The sequence below is a fragment of the Salmo salar genome, chromosome ssa14 (genome assembly GCF_905237065.1).
Source record: "Salmo salar chromosome ssa14, Ssal_v3.1, whole genome shotgun sequence".
In the NCBI taxonomy this organism is placed as follows: Eukaryota; Metazoa; Chordata; class Actinopteri; order Salmoniformes; family Salmonidae; genus Salmo; species Salmo salar.
Window position 1 is genome coordinate 7,993,796 of NC_059455.1, and position 19,390 is coordinate 8,013,185.

Below are 19,390 nucleotides of genomic sequence, written 5' to 3' on the forward strand. Positions count from 1 at the left end.
ACATCTCAATTTTTTATAGGCCTATTGCTTATATAGGTCTATCTCATTAATATCTTATTCATCATTTTAGGCAATGTTGGAATGACTTGATTGTTTTGCTTACTTTGTGTATTATAATTAGCTCATGTGCTTTTCTTGACAAGGAGGAGATAGTATATAATGTTGTATTTAATTGAAATGCTTTAGAATTTCATTCATTCGTATGGAGGACTGCCTCTCAATGGCCAATACATAGCATCAGCAATCCAGGGTTTATATTTTTTACAGTCTGGTATACATCATTGATCATGACCCACACTTTATGATAATCTGCCTTACAGGGTAAGGAAACCAATGCAAAATGTAATTTTGTAATTTGGGTGAACTATCCCATAAGGGTTGTTTCTTTAAGCCTTTAGCCAGCGAACTTACTCCGGTTGTCAAAAAGAAAAATATCCGGTTGACCTTTAAAATGAGCAGCTTTCCTTCCTCTTGCGAACTTCACGAGCTAAATGGGTGGATCGCACATTGAACAGGAGTTTCAGTAACATTAGCTAGAGGAACACAGACAGAGAAACAAGGACAATTCGGAAAGGAACGTTGAAACATATTTGTTGGCCTGTCTAAAAGCAACATTGGAAATGTTTTCCTTGTCAACAACAGTCCAACCACAGGTAAGAAAGTAGCTAGCGTTAATGTGATAGTGCAACTAGCTAGCCATTGACATTGAGTGTTGAATGTTTACCAGTTAGCTAGCCATAGTTGTGCAAAGCTAACCTTATCTCTGTCAAATCTGTCAGTCCTTTCTTCACATAAGATAGTTGTTGAGCAGTTTGTACGGGTTATGTTGTCAATTTCACCAGGGTTTTAAAATATACTTTCACCGGCGAACGTTAGCTAGCCTAGGCTAATGAGTCTGCCGCTGCAGCAAAGCAGAAATGCTAGAAACTCAGCCAGTCAGGCACTGCCCCCTTCCTGGGTAATAGCAACAATCTAGCTAGCACAGCTAGAAGTCAAAGTTGGCTATACAAGCCAAGAGTTGCATACTTCTGCAGACCAGAAGCAGCTCTTGAATTGTAGCTAGTGGGTAGGTGTAGCTATTGTAGCAGGTGGATAACGTGTTACATTGAGGTCAGTGGTCTGCAGAATAGTATCACGAGGGTCTTATTTTGGTGCTGCTATTCATCTCTCGTGGACAGATGAAACGGCGAGAATCTGTCAACGCTCACGACGTATAATTGTGTCATTATGAGCAGTAGTAGTTTGTGGTTTTCTTCCATTATTTGGACGAATCAGGATTTGGAAAACGCGGTGCTTATTCTAGTGCGGTGGTTTTCAAGCCCTTGTGCGGACAATAAACGGTTTCCACTACAGCCACAAAGTCCCGAATTGCTTTAGTGTGGCCAGGGAGTTGACATATGACGCCTCCTTGCGGCCATGTTGTAAGACCACACAATCAATTCTTTCGACCACAGCTGAGAGGCTACCCCAAGCTGGGTGAAAACGGTTCCTAAAACGAGTTGATTCATCACCACAGTCAATTTCTGTGCTGTATTTGGTTGCTCTAACAAGGCAGAAAAGACAACGGGAAAATACAACGATATAAGACTCAAGAACGGTCAGAAAAGCGAAGAAACCTTTTTGCCCTTCAAGACCTGAACCAACTGGTAAGTCAGATTTCGAGTTCCGCTGCTAACAAGGTGTTCACAACAAGACGAATAAGTAAATCAGCCAACATTACCTAGCTAGATAGCTTGTAGTCTGTCTCTTACATAGGCAGCGCGTGAGTTAAGTTTTTGGGAACCTTTTTTCCCATGCATTTATCATTGCATTTGCAGTCTAATGTAAGCCTACTATTTGTAATGTGATGAGTAGATTAGATAGTCATAATTTAGGCTATTAATGTGCGCGTAGGTCTATAGGCTATCAGAGAAGTTTCTTTCCATTGCACGGGAAAATGTGTCTTTTGATAATCATTTAATGCAATTCCACTACACTTTATGACTGGAAACATTAGCAGAATCTTTTTTAATACGACGGTAGCATGGGCTGACGCTGTCAACGGATAAATAAAAACGACCTTGTCTTGAATGCAACCATGTAATCTAGACATTTGAAAAGGGGTCATGGCTAGAAGGGACCCAGCAAACTAGCTTCAAAACATATATTTTTATGGCATTTTAGCTAACACTTTAGCTAACCTTAACTTTTCATAGTAGGTTAGGAGAATTAAGCTGGATCCCTTCTAGCCATGACCATGAAAAAGGGGAGACACAAATGGTACAATATGACTTCCATACACAGTTGTGGCCAAAAGTTTTGAGAATGACATTAATTAACACAAAGTTTGCTGCTTCAGTGTCTTTAGATATTTTTGTCAGATGTTACTATGGAATACTGAAGTATAATTACAAGCAATTCATCAGTGCCAAAGGCTTTTATTGACAATTACATGAAGTTGATGCAAAGAGTCAATATTTGCAGTGTTGACCCTTCTTTTTCAAGCCCGCTGCAATATGCCCTGGCATGCTGTCAATTAACTTCTGGGCCACATCCTGACTGATGGCAGCCCATTCTTGCATAATCAATGCTTGGAGTTTGTCAGAATTTGTGGGGTTTTGTTTGTCCACCCATCTTTTGAGGATTGACTACAAGTTCTCAATGGAATTAAGGTCTGGGGAGTTTCCTGGCCATAGACCCAAAATATCGATGTTTTGTTCCCCGAGCCACTTAGTTATCACTTTTGCCTTATGGCAAGGTGCTCCATTAGGCTGGAAAAGGCATTGTTCGTCACCAAACTGTTGGTAGAAGTTGCTCTCAGGATGTGTTGGTACCATTCTTTATTCATGGCTGTGTTCTTAGGCAAAATTGTGAGTGAGCCCACTCCCTTGGCTGAGAAGCAACCCCACACATGAATGGTCTCAGGATGCTTTACTGTTGGCATGACACAGGACTGATGGTAGCGCTCACCTTGTCTTCTCCAGCCAAGCTTTTTTCCAGATGCCCCACACAATTGGAAAGGGGATTCATCAGAGAAAATGACTTTACCCCAGTCCTCAGCAGAATATCAGTCTGTCCCTGATGTTTTTCCTGGAGAGAAGTGGTTTCTTTGCTGCCCTTCTTGACACCAGGCCATCCTCCAAAAGTCTTCGCCTCACTGTGCATGCAGATGCACTCACACCTGCCTGCTGCCATTCCTGAGCAAGCTCTGTACTGGTGGTGCCCCGATCCCGCAGCTGAATCAACTTTAGGAGACGGTCCTGGCGCTTGCTGGACTTTCTTGGGCGCCCTGAAGCCTTCACAACAATTTAATCGCTCTCCTTGAAGTTCTTGATCTGATAAATGGTTGATTTAGGTGCAATCTTACTGGCAGCAATATCCTTGCCCGTGAAGCCCTTTTTCCGCAAAGCAATGATGACGGCACGTGTTTCCTTCCAGGTAACCATGGTTGCCAGAGGAAGAACAATGAGTCCAAGCACCACCCTCCTTTTGACGCTTCCAGTCTGTTTTTCGAACGCAATCACTATGACAGCGTGATCTCCAGCCTTGTCCTCGTCAACACTCACACCTGTGTTAACGAGAGAATCACTGACATTATGTCAGCTGGTCCTTTTGTGGCAGGGCTGAAATGCATTGGAATTTTTTTTTGGGGGGGGGGAGATTCAGTTCATTTGCATGGCAAAAATGGACTTTGCAATTCATCTGATCACTCTTCATAACATTCTGGAATACATGCAAATTGCCATCATACAAACTGAGGCAGCAGACTTTGAATTAATATTTGTGTCATTCTCAAAAAGAAGTGATAGTCTAACATCAGGTGTGCTTTTTATTTGTTTTACTTTAGGTTCACCAGCTGACCTCTATCAAGACACCCATGTTGACTGGATTCATCTATGAAGATGAGCAATGCTGCAGCATCAGTTTCTCTTTTACTAATTTGTCCTTTTCTAGATATGAAAGGAAACATCCCTCAGTTAGTGCATTCAGAAAGTATTCAGACCCCATTACTTTTCCCACATCACTACTCCATAATGACAAAGCGAATACAGGTTTAGAAAGCTTTGCAAATTTTATAAAAAATAAATATATATAATTATTCAGAGCCTTTGCTATGAGACTCGAAATTGAGCTCAGGTGCATCCTGTTGCCATTGATCATCCTTGATGTTTCTGCAACTTGATTCGAGTCGACCTGTGGTAAATTAAATTGATTGGACATGATTTGGAAAGGCACACACCTGTCTATGTAAGGTCTCACAGTTGACAGTGCATGTCAGAGCAAAAACCAAGCCATGAGGTCGAAGGAATTGTTTGTAGAGCTCCGAGACAGGATTGTGTCGAGGCACAGGTCTGGGGAAAGATGCCAAAAATTGTCTGCAGCATTGAACACAGTGGCCTCCATTATTCTTAAATGGAAGAAGTTTGGAACCACAAAGACTCTTCCTAGAGCTGGGCCCCCCGGCCAAACTGAGCAATCGGGGAAGAAGGGCCTTGGTCAGGGAGGTGACCCAAGAACCCGATGGTCACTCTGACAGAGCTCCAGAGTCCTCTGTGGAGATGGGAGTACCTTCTAGTAGGACAATCATCTTTGCAGCACTCCACCAATCAGGCCTTTATGGTAGAGTGGCCAGACGGAAGCCACTCCTCAGTAAAAGGCACATGACAGCCCCCTTGGTTTTGCCATAAAGCACCTAAAGGACTGACCATGAGAAACAAAATGCTCTTGTCTGATCAAACCAAGAATTAACGCTTTGGCCTGAATGCCAAGCATTACGTCTGGAGTAAACATGGCACCATCTCTACGGTGAAGCATGGTGGTGACAGCATCATGCTGTGGGGCTGTTTTTCAGGGACTGGGGGTACTAGTCAGGATTGAGGGAAAGATGAATGGAGCAAAGTACAGAGAGATCCTTGATGAAAACCTGCTCCAGAGCGCTCAGGACCTCAGGCTGGGGTGATTGTTCACCTTCCAACAGGACAACGACCCTAACTAAGCACACAGCCAAGACAATGCAGGAGTGGCTTCGGGACAAGTCTCTGAATGTCCTGGAGAGGCCCAGCCAGAGCCCAGACTTAAACCCGATCTAACATCTCTGGAGAGACCTGAAAATAGCTGTGAAGCAACGCTCCCCATCCAACCTGACAGAGCTTGAGAGGATCTGCAGAGAAGAATGGGAGAAATTCCTTGTAGAAACATTTGTGGAGTCACACAACACAATGCCACAGATCTCTGTAAAGTTTTGAGGGAGTGTGCAATTGGCCTTTTGACCGCGGGAATGTCCAGCAGAGCTGTTACTAGAGAACGGAATGTTAATTTTTCTACCAGAAGCCACCTCCAACGTTGTTTTAGAGAATTTGGCAGTATATCCAACCGACCTCAGACCACGTGTAACCACGCCAGCCCAGGACCTTCACATCTGGCTTCTTCACCTGTTGGAACGTCTTAGACCAGCCACCTGGACAGCTGATGAAACTGTGGGTTTGCGCAACCGAAGAATGTCTGCACAAACTGTCAAAATACGTCTCAGGGAAGCACAAATACATGCTCGTCATCCTCACCAGGGTCTTGACCTGACTGCAGTTTGGCGTCATAACTGACTTCAGTGGGCAAATGCTCGCCTTCGATGGCCACTGGCACACTGGAGAAGTGTGCTCTTCATGGATGAATCCCGGTTTCAACCGTACCGGGCAGATGGCAGACAGCATGTATGGTGTTGTGTGGGCTAGCGGTTTTCTGATGTCACCATGATGCCCCATGGTGGGGTTATGGCATAAACTACGGACAATGAACACACTTGCATTTTATCAATGGGAATTGGAAGGCACAGAGATACTGTTACGAGATCCTGAGGCCCATTGTCGTGCCATTCATCTGCTGCCATCACCTCATGTTTCAGCATGATAATGCATGGCACCATGTCGCAAGGATCTGTACACAATTCCTGGAAGCTGAAAATGTCCCAGTTCTTCCATGACCTGCATACTCACCAGACATGTCACCCATTGAGCGAGTGTGGGATGCTCTGGATCGACATATACGACAGCGTGTTCCAGTTCCCGCTAATATCCAGCAACTTCGCACAGCAATTGAAGAGTAGAACAACATTCCACAATCAACAGCCTGATCAACTCTATGCGGGGCAAATGGTCACACCAGATACTGACTGGTTTTCTTATCCACACCCATACATTACTTTTTTTAAATTTAAGGTATCTGTGACCAACAGCTGCATATCTGTATTCCCAGTCATGTGAAATCCATAGATTATGGCCTGCAACGCCAGGGTTGTGGGTTCGATTCCCACAGGGGGGCCAGTACGAAAAGAAAAAAAATAATAATGTATGAAATGAATTGAAATGTATGCATTCACTACTGTACGTCGCTCTGGATAAGAGCGTCTGCCAAATGACTTAAATGTAAATGTAATGGCCTAATGAATTTTTCAATTGACTGATTTCCTTATATGAACTGTAACTCAGTAAAATATTTGAAATTGTTGCATTCATTTTTGTAAAGTGTAAATGCAATCTGGTTTTTAAAATAGTTTTGGCCACGATTAAAAATAGCTATTTTTTTTCCGGGCACATCCTATTCTCTATTCAAATGCATAGGCAACAGAAGACAGGCTTCATCAGCACGACACACCACTTTGCAATGAGCTGGAGGCAGTATGCATTTTGAAAACATATAGCTACTTAATTTTTTGAAACCTCAACGTTTTACTACATATTATGAGGCATGTTTTACCTTGCTTCAAAGTAGCCTAGGCAAAATCCGACCATATCAGGGAAGGCAATTATTTTATAACGATTCCCATATGCCATTGAAACCACTAGGCTATTTCTCTCATGTTCCATTGGTTTTCAACGTTCATTGTTCTGTAGCCAAATGCACGTTTGCATGTACCATACTGCCTTGTGTGCGTTGCTGCGCTAATAATGTTAAGAAATAATAGTTGTTGCGTCAGATTCTTTGCTTAAAAATAAATAAAAATGTACATTGGCCTACTGGTTGTATGAATGTGGGATCTATCGTCTCACAGCTGTCCCAGAGTCTGTTTGGGCTATTTCTTTCTCGACAAGCTGACGGATTGACATAGGCGCCGCGTCCATAAGGCTAGGGGAAGCTTTCCCTAAGTAAATTGCCAAAATGATATCGCCTAATTTAGCCTACAGTACTCCTGTCTATATATACATAAAATAGGCTACTGAAGCATGATTTGAACACAGGGGATCATTAGCTTCCTCTAGCCTTAAACAAAAATAAGTTGTGGATTGTTTTAAATCACATTGCCTACAGTCCTGAAGGAAAGGCAGCGCGATCATTTGGGCAGCGCGCGCAGCAAATACTAAATAGATGATTGTTGAGTTGCAACCCTCAGTGAAAAGTAGAGGCCCAGCCAGCCAGGCATATCGCAATATTTCACAAATGTAATTGTGGGAAAGCCGTGTTATTGCTGTAAAGTGAAGACTATTTTAAAATACGAATCTGTCTTTTAGCTATCAAAAGTCTCAACTTAATTGAGCGAACAGTAGGCCTATCTTGCTGGCACCAGCGAAGAGCATCAGCCATAGTCCCGCTGAGTGCGCACTGCGCATGTTCACTATCATTGTTAGATCAGTGCCACTTAAGTTTGTTTTTGGACAATATTTTCCTCCATTTCTCGCAGGCCTATTATATGAACTGTTTATCAGTGTCAGCAGATTAGGTTACCCTGTAAATTGTCATATTAAAAAAATATTCTGCTAATGTCTACCAGTCATATAAAGTGTAGTAGAATTGCTTGAAATGTGTTTTTCCTGTGCAAAGAAAGAAGAAACGTATCTGTTAAAGAACAGGGCTATACGCGCTCAGTCATTCATTGAACGGTCTTTTTTTGCAAACAGTGAGTTATATTATTAGCCTGGCTAAATGCAGTGGTTAATTTGAGCCAGATCGGACTGTTTCGTTCTGGAAACTATTTGGCCGGATCTGGTACCTTTACATGAGAGAGAAAAAGTCAGTTTTCAATGTAAAAATTCTAATAAAAGCAATCGGAGCTCATTTGAGTTGCCTTCTCATTAATTTTCCTGCCCCCTGAAAAAAACGTAATGTGAACCTAGATTTTCAGCCCGCGCCTGATATTCGAACAATTAATTCGTTTTGGGCCGGCCCGGGTTTATGGTTTACGTAACGTATAGCCTGTTTGAGACCAACGCATGGCAGTTGCTGTGGTGAGAGAGAGAAGCGTGCAGAACTAGTACGATGTTTATTTTCTATGATCTCTCTCCCTCTCTCTGCTAGAGTTGAGCCTGCAACTCATCTCTCCAGCATTGTACTTCATTTATTTCCTTATATAATCAGCCGCTGGAAGGGCGCTGGAGGAGCTGCAGCACCCCTGATTTAATTGAAATACATTTTCCAAAGTTATAGAATTACTACTCTGTTCAGAAATAAATGAAATAATTCAGAATACTCCACCAGGAGTATGCCTATAATTTAGCCACAGAGGACCAATGGCTACTTTAAAAAAATAGCCTAGCAGGCCTCCCGAGTGGTGCAGTGCTTGAGGCTTCACTACAGACCCAGGTTCAATCCCAGGCTGTGTCATACCTGGTCGTGACCGGGAGACCCATGAAACGAAGTGCACAATTGGCCCAGCATTGTCTGGGTTAGGGGAGGGTTTGGCCGGCCGGGATTTCCTTGTCCCATCGCGCTCTAGCGACTCATTGTGGCTGTCTGGGTGCCTGTACGCTGACTTCGGTCGCCAGCTAGACAGCATTTCCTCTGACACATTTGTGCGGCTGAATTTTTGGGTTAAGCGAGCAGTGTCAAGAAGCAGTGCAGCTGGTAGGGTCGTATTTCGGAGGACACATGGCTCTCGACCTTCCCCTCTCCCGAGTGTGTAGGAGTTGTAGCGATAGGACAAGATTGTAACAATTAATTTGATATCCTGAAATTGGGGAGAAAAAGGGGTGAAAAAAGGGGTAAAAATACAAAAGAATTGCCTCACTGTGGATTGTGTTTATGTAGCCCAATCACAAGGCATATAGCCCGGGAAAGCTCGGCAAATTTCTCAGTGAACAGCATGCAGCCAGAACATGCTTTTCACAATATTTCAAATACAATTGCGGGAAAACACAGGTTGGAAAGCAAATGGCTTCTTCTTAAGAGAAGACTCAAATCTGACTAGGCTACCAAAATATTTGATCAACTTCCAAATAAGCCTATTGGGTGAAAAGTAAAACAAGCTGCGCATCACTGGGTGAGTGAAAGCTTTTCTAGCACAATTTCCTCCTCATATTGTATGTCTCCACACACGTAGGCTAGTGATGGTCAATTGTATTGATTTGTTTCAGTGTCATTTTGAGGTATTAAGAAAGTCTCCAGTCATAAAATGACTATGAATGCAATTCTAAAAGGCTAAATTCTTCCCTGACCCAATAAACAAATAATCCCCCATGTGTGCAACGTCTAAGTGCCTCTAGGCCTACTTTTTGTTTCAGCATCTCCAGATTTACAATTTAAGCATTGCCTAAATTATGACGGTCCAATCTACTCATCACATTACAAAGAGTAAGTTATTTTGCATAAGTCTGCAAATGCAATGGATGCATTGAATGCTTCATTATAAAAGTGAATTTTTATGGTGAAAATCTGGCCCCCAAACTTAACTCATGCACTGCCACCTATGCATAGGCTAGTGATTTTGCTGTTCATTACTCATCTTGTTGGCTTAGGAAAAGTAAATGTGGACAGTTAAGTTGTCTACACATGATACTTACATGCGACTTCTGCTATCAGAATCGAAGATTGCATTGAAAAGACCGGTCTAAACGCACGACAGTCTCTTTATGGTCTGATTGTGTTCAGATCTGGCTGACCACTTCAGGAGGTGGTCAGGGATGCAATGTGTGCAGATCTCTCCTCACTGGAAGCAATCAGGCTACCAAAAGCGCACACAGTGTGCGAAACTCCTTTTCATTATAAGATTGGAGGAAATGCGTTCCTAGCATGTGAGGAATGTTTGCTGGACCAGCAAGCTAATATTAGGTTTATTGGGGGGGGGCATTTGAATATAGCACGGGAAAAGCCAATCCGGACACAGTGTTAACACGGTAGACACATTTTAAATGTAGGTGTAGACGGATGACGCCTTCGGAATTCCATGATCAGAATATTAAAGCTGCATGAACTGTCAAGTCTAGACAAGGCCTTATTCTAACATCTTCACAGTGCGCGGTAAGGACACGCATTAAAGCATCCTAGACTTGCATGTTCGGATTAAGATTAATTACCATAATCTAAATGTGATTTGTCATTATGAGCACCATGGGTGGACGTTGTTATGTTCTTATTTTTCAGAGTAAATAACTCGCGGACACTAGTTTAATTCTTCCCAAAGGGTCGTTACAGCTGTAATTTAGACAACGATTTCACACAAGCACTGATATTTAACCCTTTCTCCTAGGCTGAGTCTCCTCCTCCACAACCGAACCGCCATTGCATCTCTGTTGCTAGACAGAACCTTTAGTGATATCGTTCTTCCTCACTTCATCTGACCTGACCTCTGCCCCAAAGTGCTCACTCCTCCCCAACTCAAGGCTGTCATGGTTATTGATACCAGATTGTCTCTTCTCCTCCCAGAGGATCCCTGATGGCTAACAATAGCATATCCTGACATAATGTAAACGTTATACATTACCCTCTCTTCTTATCAATGCCTGCCACATGTAATCACTTCCCTGCACTCAACACATTCCAAGCTTAGTTGCACCCACTATATACCTTCCACCTATAACCCTTAACTTCTGCTGTAGACCCTCAACCTTATCACTCCATCAGTGGCATGAATAAGTAACATTTCATATTCTCAGAACCCAACAAAGTCCTAATCAGGTTACACACCCAATGCATATGGGTCCGGTAAATTTAAAATGGAGCTGGTCAAATGTCCGGCACATTTTTATAACGAAAACCCTGGCAGCCAGCTATACACTCGTATCCCCGTGGACCCGTTCGTACTTAAAACATGATCCATTCAGGCTCCAAAGGCATCAATTTCCTCAGCTTGATTTAATGGTGATAAGGCGGGGGTGAAAAATGCATACTTTCTGGCTAATCCTAATGTTTGCGCTCCACATTGACGGGTAAACAGACGGCTGCAACCCGATTTGGCTGAAAGTGATGTGTAACATCAGGGACTAGCATTCCTAGGTATTAGCCACTCTAGCATGGTGGTTTCATAAAGAATGTATGCATATTCCCCCCGTTTTAATTTTCACCTCGACATTAAATCGGGTTGAGGAAATCGTCTGTTTTGCAGTCTGAATGGAGATAGTTTTATGTACGAACCGGTACACGGGGACTGCCGGTCTTTGGCCTATTGTATTGGGTGTCACAAAAAGTCTGTGGGAAGCCAGAAGTGAAATAAAATAGAATTTAAACTTACTGTGCCGGTGGGTTATTTTAAAATGGGGAATTTGAGACCGTATCTGAAGGAAGGTATGTGTTTCCAAACCAGGGTCTTTTTTTTTTAGACCCAATTCCTCTGCTTACACGTAAAAGTCCAGCACGTCAGGCACCAAATGTGGACAAAAGGAATAACTTGTGGGGGACTTTTATTTTGACAAGGTTAGCAGAGTAAGTTGGTCTACCACAGACCTGTTTGGGAAGTCTTTTAATGACCATCTAAAAGGTATTGTTAACAGGGGTAATTTGAGACTAACCGTCATGCCCACCGGCACAGTAAGTTTCAATAAAAGGTAGACTCAGCAATATGATGCAGAAAGTGGGTTAATTTCCACAACTAAGAGCGTTAAAGCAGGAGGCTCAACTTTTCCACTGTTTTGATCCCGTGGCTACCACGCTGTGAACCCATGCACAGGGGGCTGCTGATGTGAAATCACAGGTACGTCTCCTGCCGGTGTGCCCTTATGCAATGCATTTACCCCTACATTGGGCGGCGCATAATTGTCCCAGCGTCGTCCAGGTTTGGCCGGGGTAGGCAGTCATTGTAAATAAGAATTTGTTCTTAACTGACTTGCCTAGTTAAAAGGTCAAATTAAAACCGCTCCAGGGACGCTGACTTGGCTCACAATTTAACATGTAATTCGATACTCGAAAGCCAGAGATACTAAATAAGACATTAAGCTTTGACATTTAAAAGCCACTTGTAATAAAGTTTGACATTTTATTGCAGTAAACTTACAATTTACACACTCTGAAAACAACTCAAATTCATGTTACTTTCAGTGGTTTCACAGACCTTGTTCTGGATTAATCAGAAATTCCCCTCAACCTAGACAATTACAGACCTACCAGAACTGCTGACATGGGTCATTTAGGATTTGAAAGATGGGGCCCAAGCTACAAATCTGTATGAGGAAAGACCAAAATAAAAACAAATGCATTGCTCTACTAAAATTAGGCCTACTTGATTAAAACTCAGTGACAAGAATTAGCCTGATTCAGAACATGGCAAATTGCACTACCCAAATGTCACTTTTGGTACAGTATTATTGCAATATGAAGAACTCTCTCGCTCCAACCAAGGTGCATGAATTGAGGAGCAAACTAAAGTAAATGAATACAGCTATAAGCAAAAACATAGTAAAGGATGAATAAACAAATGTAAAATGTACAGTGAATTGATGTACAATATGGGAAAGATACAGTATCTCAATAGATACTTTCTTGCCACTGTATAGCCTAGAGTATGTGAACCCTTTGGAATTACCTGGATTTCTGCATAAATTGGTCATAAAATTTGATCTGATCTTCATTTAAGTCACAAGACGAACACTGTGTGCTTAAACTAGCACACAAAATATTGTATTCAATATAGACAAGAAAAATACAATATTTAAACATTCACAGTGTAGGTTGGAAAAAGTATGTGAACCCCTAGGCTAAAGACTTCTTCAAAAGCTAATTGGAGTCAGGCGTCAGCTAAACTGGAGTCCAATCAATGAGACGAGATTGGAGATGTCGGTTAGAGCTGCCCTGCCATATAAAATACACTCACAATTGGGAGTTGTGATATTCACAAGAAGCATTGACTGATGTGAACCATGGCTTGAACAAAAGAGATCTCAAAAGATTTAAGAATTGTTGATTTGCATGAAGCTGGAATGGGTTACAAAATGATCTCGAAAAGCCTTGATGTTCATCAGTCCACGGTAAGACAAATTGTCTATAAATGGAGAAAGTTCAGCACTGTTGCTACTCTCCCTAGGAGTGGCAGTCCTGCAAAGATGACTGCATGAGCACAGTGCAGAATGCTCAATGAGGTTAAGAAGAATCCTAGAGTGCCAGCTAAATACTTACAAAAATCTCTGGAACATGCTAACAACTCTGCCGAGTCTACAATCCGTGAAAGACTAAACTAAAATGGTGTTCATGGGTGGATACCATGGAAGAAGCCACTGCTGTCCAAAAAAATAAATAATTGCAACATGTCTGAAGTTAGCAAAAGAGCACTTGGATGTTCCACAGTGCTACTGGCTAAATATTCAGTGAACAGATTAAACTAAAGTTGAGTTGTTTGGAAGGAACATAACACTGGAGAAAAAAAAGGCACAGCACACCAACATCAAACCTTATCCCAACTGTAAAGTATGGTGGAGGGAGCATCATGGTTTGGGCCTGCCTCAGGGCTTGGAGAGCTTGCTATCATTGACGAAAAAATGTATTCCCAAGTTTAAGACATTTTGACGGAGAATGTAAGGCTCTCTCTCCGCCAATTGAAGCTCAACAGAAGTTGGGTAATGCAACAGGACAACGACCCAAAACGAGTAAATCAACAGAATTGTTTAAACAGAAAAGAATACGTCCTGACCTCAACCCGATTGAGATGCTGTGCCATGATCTCAAGAGGGGTTCACACCCAAGAACATTGCTGAACTGAAACAGTTTTGTAAAGAGGAAGTCAAATTCCTCCTGACCGTTGTGCAGGTCTGAGCCGCAACTACAGAAAACGTTTGGTCGAGGTTCTTGCTGCCAAAGGAGTCAACCAGTTATTAAATCCAAGGGTTCATACTTTTTCCACCCTGCACTGTGAATGTTTACATGGTGTGTGAAAATAAAGACATGAAATTGTGTTTTTTTTATTAGTTTTAAGCAGTCTATTGTTATGACTTAGATGATCAGGTCACATTTTATGACCAATTTATGCAGAAATCCAGGTAATTCCAAAGGGTTCACATACTTTCTTGCCACTGTATAATGCAGTTGGTCAGTGGCAGAGTTTCAATTGACAGGTGGATACATAAAGGAATGCATTTATACTGGAATTTCAATGGTCAAGACTTCATGATATAGCCCAATACATGTAGCCTACATAAACGTGTATAACATTTGTCCAGGGTCTGTGAAACCAAGCCATCCACAACTATAACATTTTTGTAAACCAGATTTTTAATGACAACGAACACATTAAAATGTCACAAAAGAAAATAATTATTGAAAACATTGACTAAAATCTAAAAATCTCTCACAAGCTGTCCTGTTTGAAACGTTACTCCCCTGATTATGTCAAAGTAGGCCTAGTGATCAGGACTGACAGTCAACCAAAAAACAACATAAGTCTAAATCATAAAAAGATCTGAGGAGTAACGTTGATAAGCAAACTACAAGGATTATATTTGCGAAGAAAACCCTCAAGTAGTGAAACTGTACATTTTAATGATGAGATGTTGGGTTCAAATCAAATGTATTTGTCACACGCTTTGTAAACAACAGGTGTTAACTAACAGTAAAATGCTTACTTGTGGGCCCTTCCCAACAATGCAGAGAAAGAATTGGAAGTTGCATGGTCCAGGTCAACAATAAGGCTAACCATTTTAACCCCATAAAGGTGAAGAATGCAATCAGACAAGTGAAAGAGTGCATTATCTATGTTCATAACTGAGATCACCAATATAAAACTGCATTATCAGATGGTCTCATATCAGCAATTATACTGGAACGCCCCCAAAAAAACAGGGTAGCTATGAAGTGGGGAGTACTTGCTCTGGTCGGGCTGTCGCCAGACATCCTGCTTATGGCCCCGAGAAAGCTACTGCGGTCACTGGCTTCTTGGTGTCTTCTGTATATTCATCCGCTTTCACTTCCCTCCATTCCCCTTTCTGGTTTCACTTTCCTCAGTTCACCTTTTCCGTTTCACTGTCCTCTTCGACTGGAGGAAATCCTTCCTCGCTTTTTTCGTTGGAGTTGCAGGATCGTTTGACTGGAGGTTCACTGTTGGCCTCATCTTGCTCTGCCTCGATCTTATCTTTGTTTGCTGCACTAGGGGGGACGGCCCCTTTTCCGTGGGGGACCATCATAGATGGGGGGGGTTGGGATTGGGGGGTTTTCGCAAGTGAGCACCCCTTTTGTTGTTAGCCTTGCATGGGCGGCCTCTTCCTCTAGGCTCAATGACTGGTGGGTCATTGCGGGGATAGATGCGTGGCCTTCCAAGTGGCTTCAACACTCTTGGTTGACTTTCCAGTTTCTTTCTCTCCTCTTCCTCCTCTGGTGTTAGGATCTTCTTTGGCCTACCCCTTTTTGATTTAACTTTAATGGGCCGGCCACACTTCTTATGGGAGGGGTCAACCACTTGCGACGGCTTGCCTATAACCTTCAGCATCTTGGGTTTTGTCAACACTGATCCTTTTGCCCTTCCCCTCTTAGGTGTGATGTGGCTAGCAGCTAACTTGGAGATTGATCCTTTTGGCTGACCTTTTTTAGGTGTTGTGGTGCTACTATTAGACAAGGCTCCACTGGGCCTACCTCTTCCCTTCTTAGTGACTGATCTTTTGGGCCTACCCCGTTCCCTCTTAGGGGTTGTGGAGCTACCGTTGGATAAGGCTTGATCTGATTCAGAGACGGGTCGGTTTTTGGGGGGCCTACCCCTGCTTCTCTTAGGGGTTGTGTGGCTACCATTAGACAAAGCTTCATCTGACTTCTCTTCGCTGCCAGCCACATCCACCTGCACTTCTTCAGACTTGATTGCCTCTTCTTCCACCTCCATTTTAATCTCCTTTCCTTCCATTCTCTCAACCTGGCTCTTTCAGTGGCGTTTTTAGATGGACCTGTGATCTTCAGGGGCGAAAAATACATTCACATGGTTACTTAAAACAAATTCTTCATGGCTCCCTCCATTGCTTTGAAAACCTAAATTCAACAGGTTGTATAATTAAGAGAAACAAAATGGTCAAGAATCGATCAAGTGAGCTGGAAAATGTTACCCTAAAATGTGTGATATATTGTAATTTTTTTTAGGCCTTTTTTGTGTCAGTTGAAATTCCTGTTCTGCCGCAGGACAGAATTACTCCGTTTTATCTAGGGGAGCTAGTCAGGTATTTAAAATCATGCTGAATTTAGTGGCACGCAATGGCAATTTGTTGTTGTATTGTAACGTTTCCAGCCCAGCACCACGTTACCCTGATGACATGGGCCAAATTGACTTCAATAAAAACCGTCAGCGAAAAGAAAAGCCTACTTACTGTAACCACCTAACGAAAATACATTTGTCGATCAATGTTAAAAAAAGAAAAAAAAAAGACACCAGTTATAAGTAATGGGCTAGGACTGCGGTGCCGCTAATAAACAATTTTGATCTTAGATATGACAATGTAACCGTTTTTAATTAAATGGCTTCAGATGCGTTTGCATGGCACACGTTGGTATTTCTCCACTTTGTGTAATCCCACCCCACTTAATGACACTTTTTCCACAAGCAACAACCGCATGATGAGAAAAGGATTATGGCAGAAGACAGGTTCTTATAACGCACGTTTCTCTTCAGTTAGCTATCTAGCGGTACTGATATTAGCTAGCTACCAAGACGAGTCTAATAACTACATTTTTAAACCACATTACCCATCAAGCTCGTTCATAACGTTACTAACTAGCCACAACAGTGCCGACAACATTTTAGGCTAAACAAAGAAAAGCATACACGGCAATGACGCACACTGGGTTGGGTAATCAATTATTCTAGCTAGCTAGAGACACATGTTGTTAGCCTTATTGCTAGTTGACGTCTAGTTGAATAAAAATACACGGTATTCATGCATTACCTTGGGGGAAAACCTTATTTTCACCACGCGATGGTTTCTATCTCGTTGTTTGTAGCTACCCGGTCTGAGAATAATAAGTAACAAATCTTTATCAGCGTCTCGTCAGCAACAATAATAATAATTTTCAAAAAGTACTTTCTGGTCACAGAATTTCGAAATTTTTCTAAATAAAGGTCCCCCACGTAATAGTACACTAGTGTCAATAACCTGTATTTGTTCATTATATATGAATAATAATTGTCTAAACATTAACAATGATTCATATGTGTTAATATTTAAGTTACATTTGCATAAATGTGGGGTTTAAAACATGTTCCAAGGTCAAATAATTGCCCCCAATGGAAATCACTGTATGAAATACATATTGGCGAATAGAGCAAACGTTATTCTATGTGCAGCAGTAAAAGTGTTGTAGGGAATACTCAATAGGATCTGTAGAATGTATATAAGATGTCATTTCATAGGGCATTGAATAATACCGTGTTGCTGGCCTTTAAGTCCACCCACTGTACTTGTGCATGTGACAATGAAACTTGAAACCTAATTTGAAACTTCTGTGTAACTCTTGATGATCAATTTGATTAATTAACTTCATTGTGATATTTGTTATCAATAAAGTTTGCTTTCTTGGACCAACTTTACTTGCATATCTCTTGACTTTTTGAATAAACATATTGTGTGTTGTATTTTTTCCAAAGTGTCCACCAGAGGGAAGATTATAAGATATGTCTTTTTAAATTCTAAAGTATTTCGGTATGACAATATATTCATCCTATGACACAGTGCTATATTTGAACCGTATAGGGACCTGTCACCCCATTTTAAGCTGTTTGACCACAGTAAAACACCAGTGACACTTCCTATGACTTCGCTTTTTGTTCAAACTCAACCTACTGAGCCTTTTTCACCCCACTTTAGCTGAGACCGGTAGTAGAGTCCAATACAGTGTATTGCATTGGGGACTATGGAGGCGTTGGAGTAAAATTCCAGCAACAGTCCGTACGACACAATCCCCTAAACATATTTGGTTGGTGGAGACCCTATTGAGTCTTCCACCTCACTTTAGCTGAGGTGTAGTAAACGTTTTCCTCTACAGTCCAATATGTATTCCTTATACAGTGAACTGCAATGGTGGCTATGTCCTGTTGCATGGGTAAATAGTCACAAACTCTGAATGACCAAATTATTTCTATTTATTAGCAAAAGATGTTAAGACAACTGCTGGGCACAGCACATAGCGTTATGGTTTCACAGAGCTAGGATAAAACGCATGAGGCTTTAAGACACTAGTGTCTAGGCCATATTATCATCCAGGAATACAACTCAAGCAAACTGGAAATAAATGAAAACCGTGATAGGATCTGTAAGAACCAAGACACACATTTAAGCATAGCACCAGTCATATACATAACATACAATCGATTTCGTATCATACGCTTAGCGTTTTAACGCAGACTTTTATTTTGAAGGCAAAACTGAAAGTCTTAATGTTGCTGCCAGTAAGTTAATCAAATCTTTGCAGCTGTATTTAAATGTGCAACCGCTTCCGTTCTGCTTTTGCAAAATTCTACTTTGTTCGTAATTTTCTTCTGCGGGCTATGATGGCGGTTGACATAATTTGTTCTGCTCATAGTATTTACTATAGTATAGCATATACTGGCCATTGTTCATTTTATATCATTTTACTCCATAATAATGATTAAAAAAAACACCCAGAATGTATCTTCACTCATATATGCTTTCTGCTTATTCAAACTATATGTAAGCTATATATCCTTCGTTCTCCTTCCTTGTTTACTTCCATCCTTCCTTGTTTCTTTACTTCCTTTCCTTTTTATATAGTAAGATACAATACTTTTGGAACAGCCTCACTTTGTTCATGACAGTGTTCGTGTTGTGTGGACAAAGGTTTAAATTGGTCTTGCCCATTTTTGTAGTTTTATACTAAACAGGAATTAGTGTCTTTGAACTGATGTCATCCTGTTCTGTGTTTCCTGGCAGGTCACTGTCCCCCTGAGTCACCTGATCAATGCCCTCCACTCCCTGAAGAGCTCAGTGGGAAGCAGCAACAGTGCCACTGCTAAACCTCCGCACAAACAGCATGCCTCAGAACAGGACTTGCATAGTAACGAGGTAAACACACACGTGACCTACAGATTATAGGTCTGCCAAGAACCAAGGCAAAGCAGCTTGCAAATACTGCTCTGTGTCAGCGGTCATGGGCAGCTTAGTTTATATGGTGAAGAAGGTGCTTTCTGTATCCACAAGTGTCCATGTATCTGTAACCTTTGAAATGTTTGAATCTTTTTGATATGTAATCTGATTTGTGGATTCAAATAAAGCATTTAAAGTGTGTGTGTGTGTGT

At 41.7% G+C, this 19,390-nt stretch overlaps 1 protein-coding gene and 1 non-coding gene across 4 annotated transcripts in view; one reads left to right on the forward strand and one right to left on the reverse strand.

Annotated features, from left to right (window-relative positions):
• Positions 1 to 425: 425 nt before the first annotated feature.
• LOC106568699 (ATP-dependent zinc metalloprotease YME1L1) overlaps positions 426 to 19,390 on the forward strand; it is a 61,417-nt gene continuing 42,452 nt past the window's right edge. For all 3 annotated transcript variants that reach the window (XM_014139265.2, XM_014139266.2, XM_014139267.2), the window contains exons 1-2: positions 426 to 653; positions 19,026 to 19,157. In XM_014139265.2, the coding sequence (XP_013994740.1) occupies positions 621 to 653; positions 19,026 to 19,157 (165 nt within the window). In that variant the 5' untranslated portion in view covers positions 426 to 620. The remainder of the gene's footprint in view (positions 654 to 19,025; positions 19,158 to 19,390) is intronic.
• On the reverse strand, positions 12,141 to 17,262 carry LOC106568700 (uncharacterized). Its single transcript, XR_006758734.1, has 2 exons — positions 17,025 to 17,262; positions 12,141 to 16,041 (listed from the first exon to the last, which is right to left on the reverse strand). It is a non-coding gene; the product is annotated as an uncharacterized protein (transcript).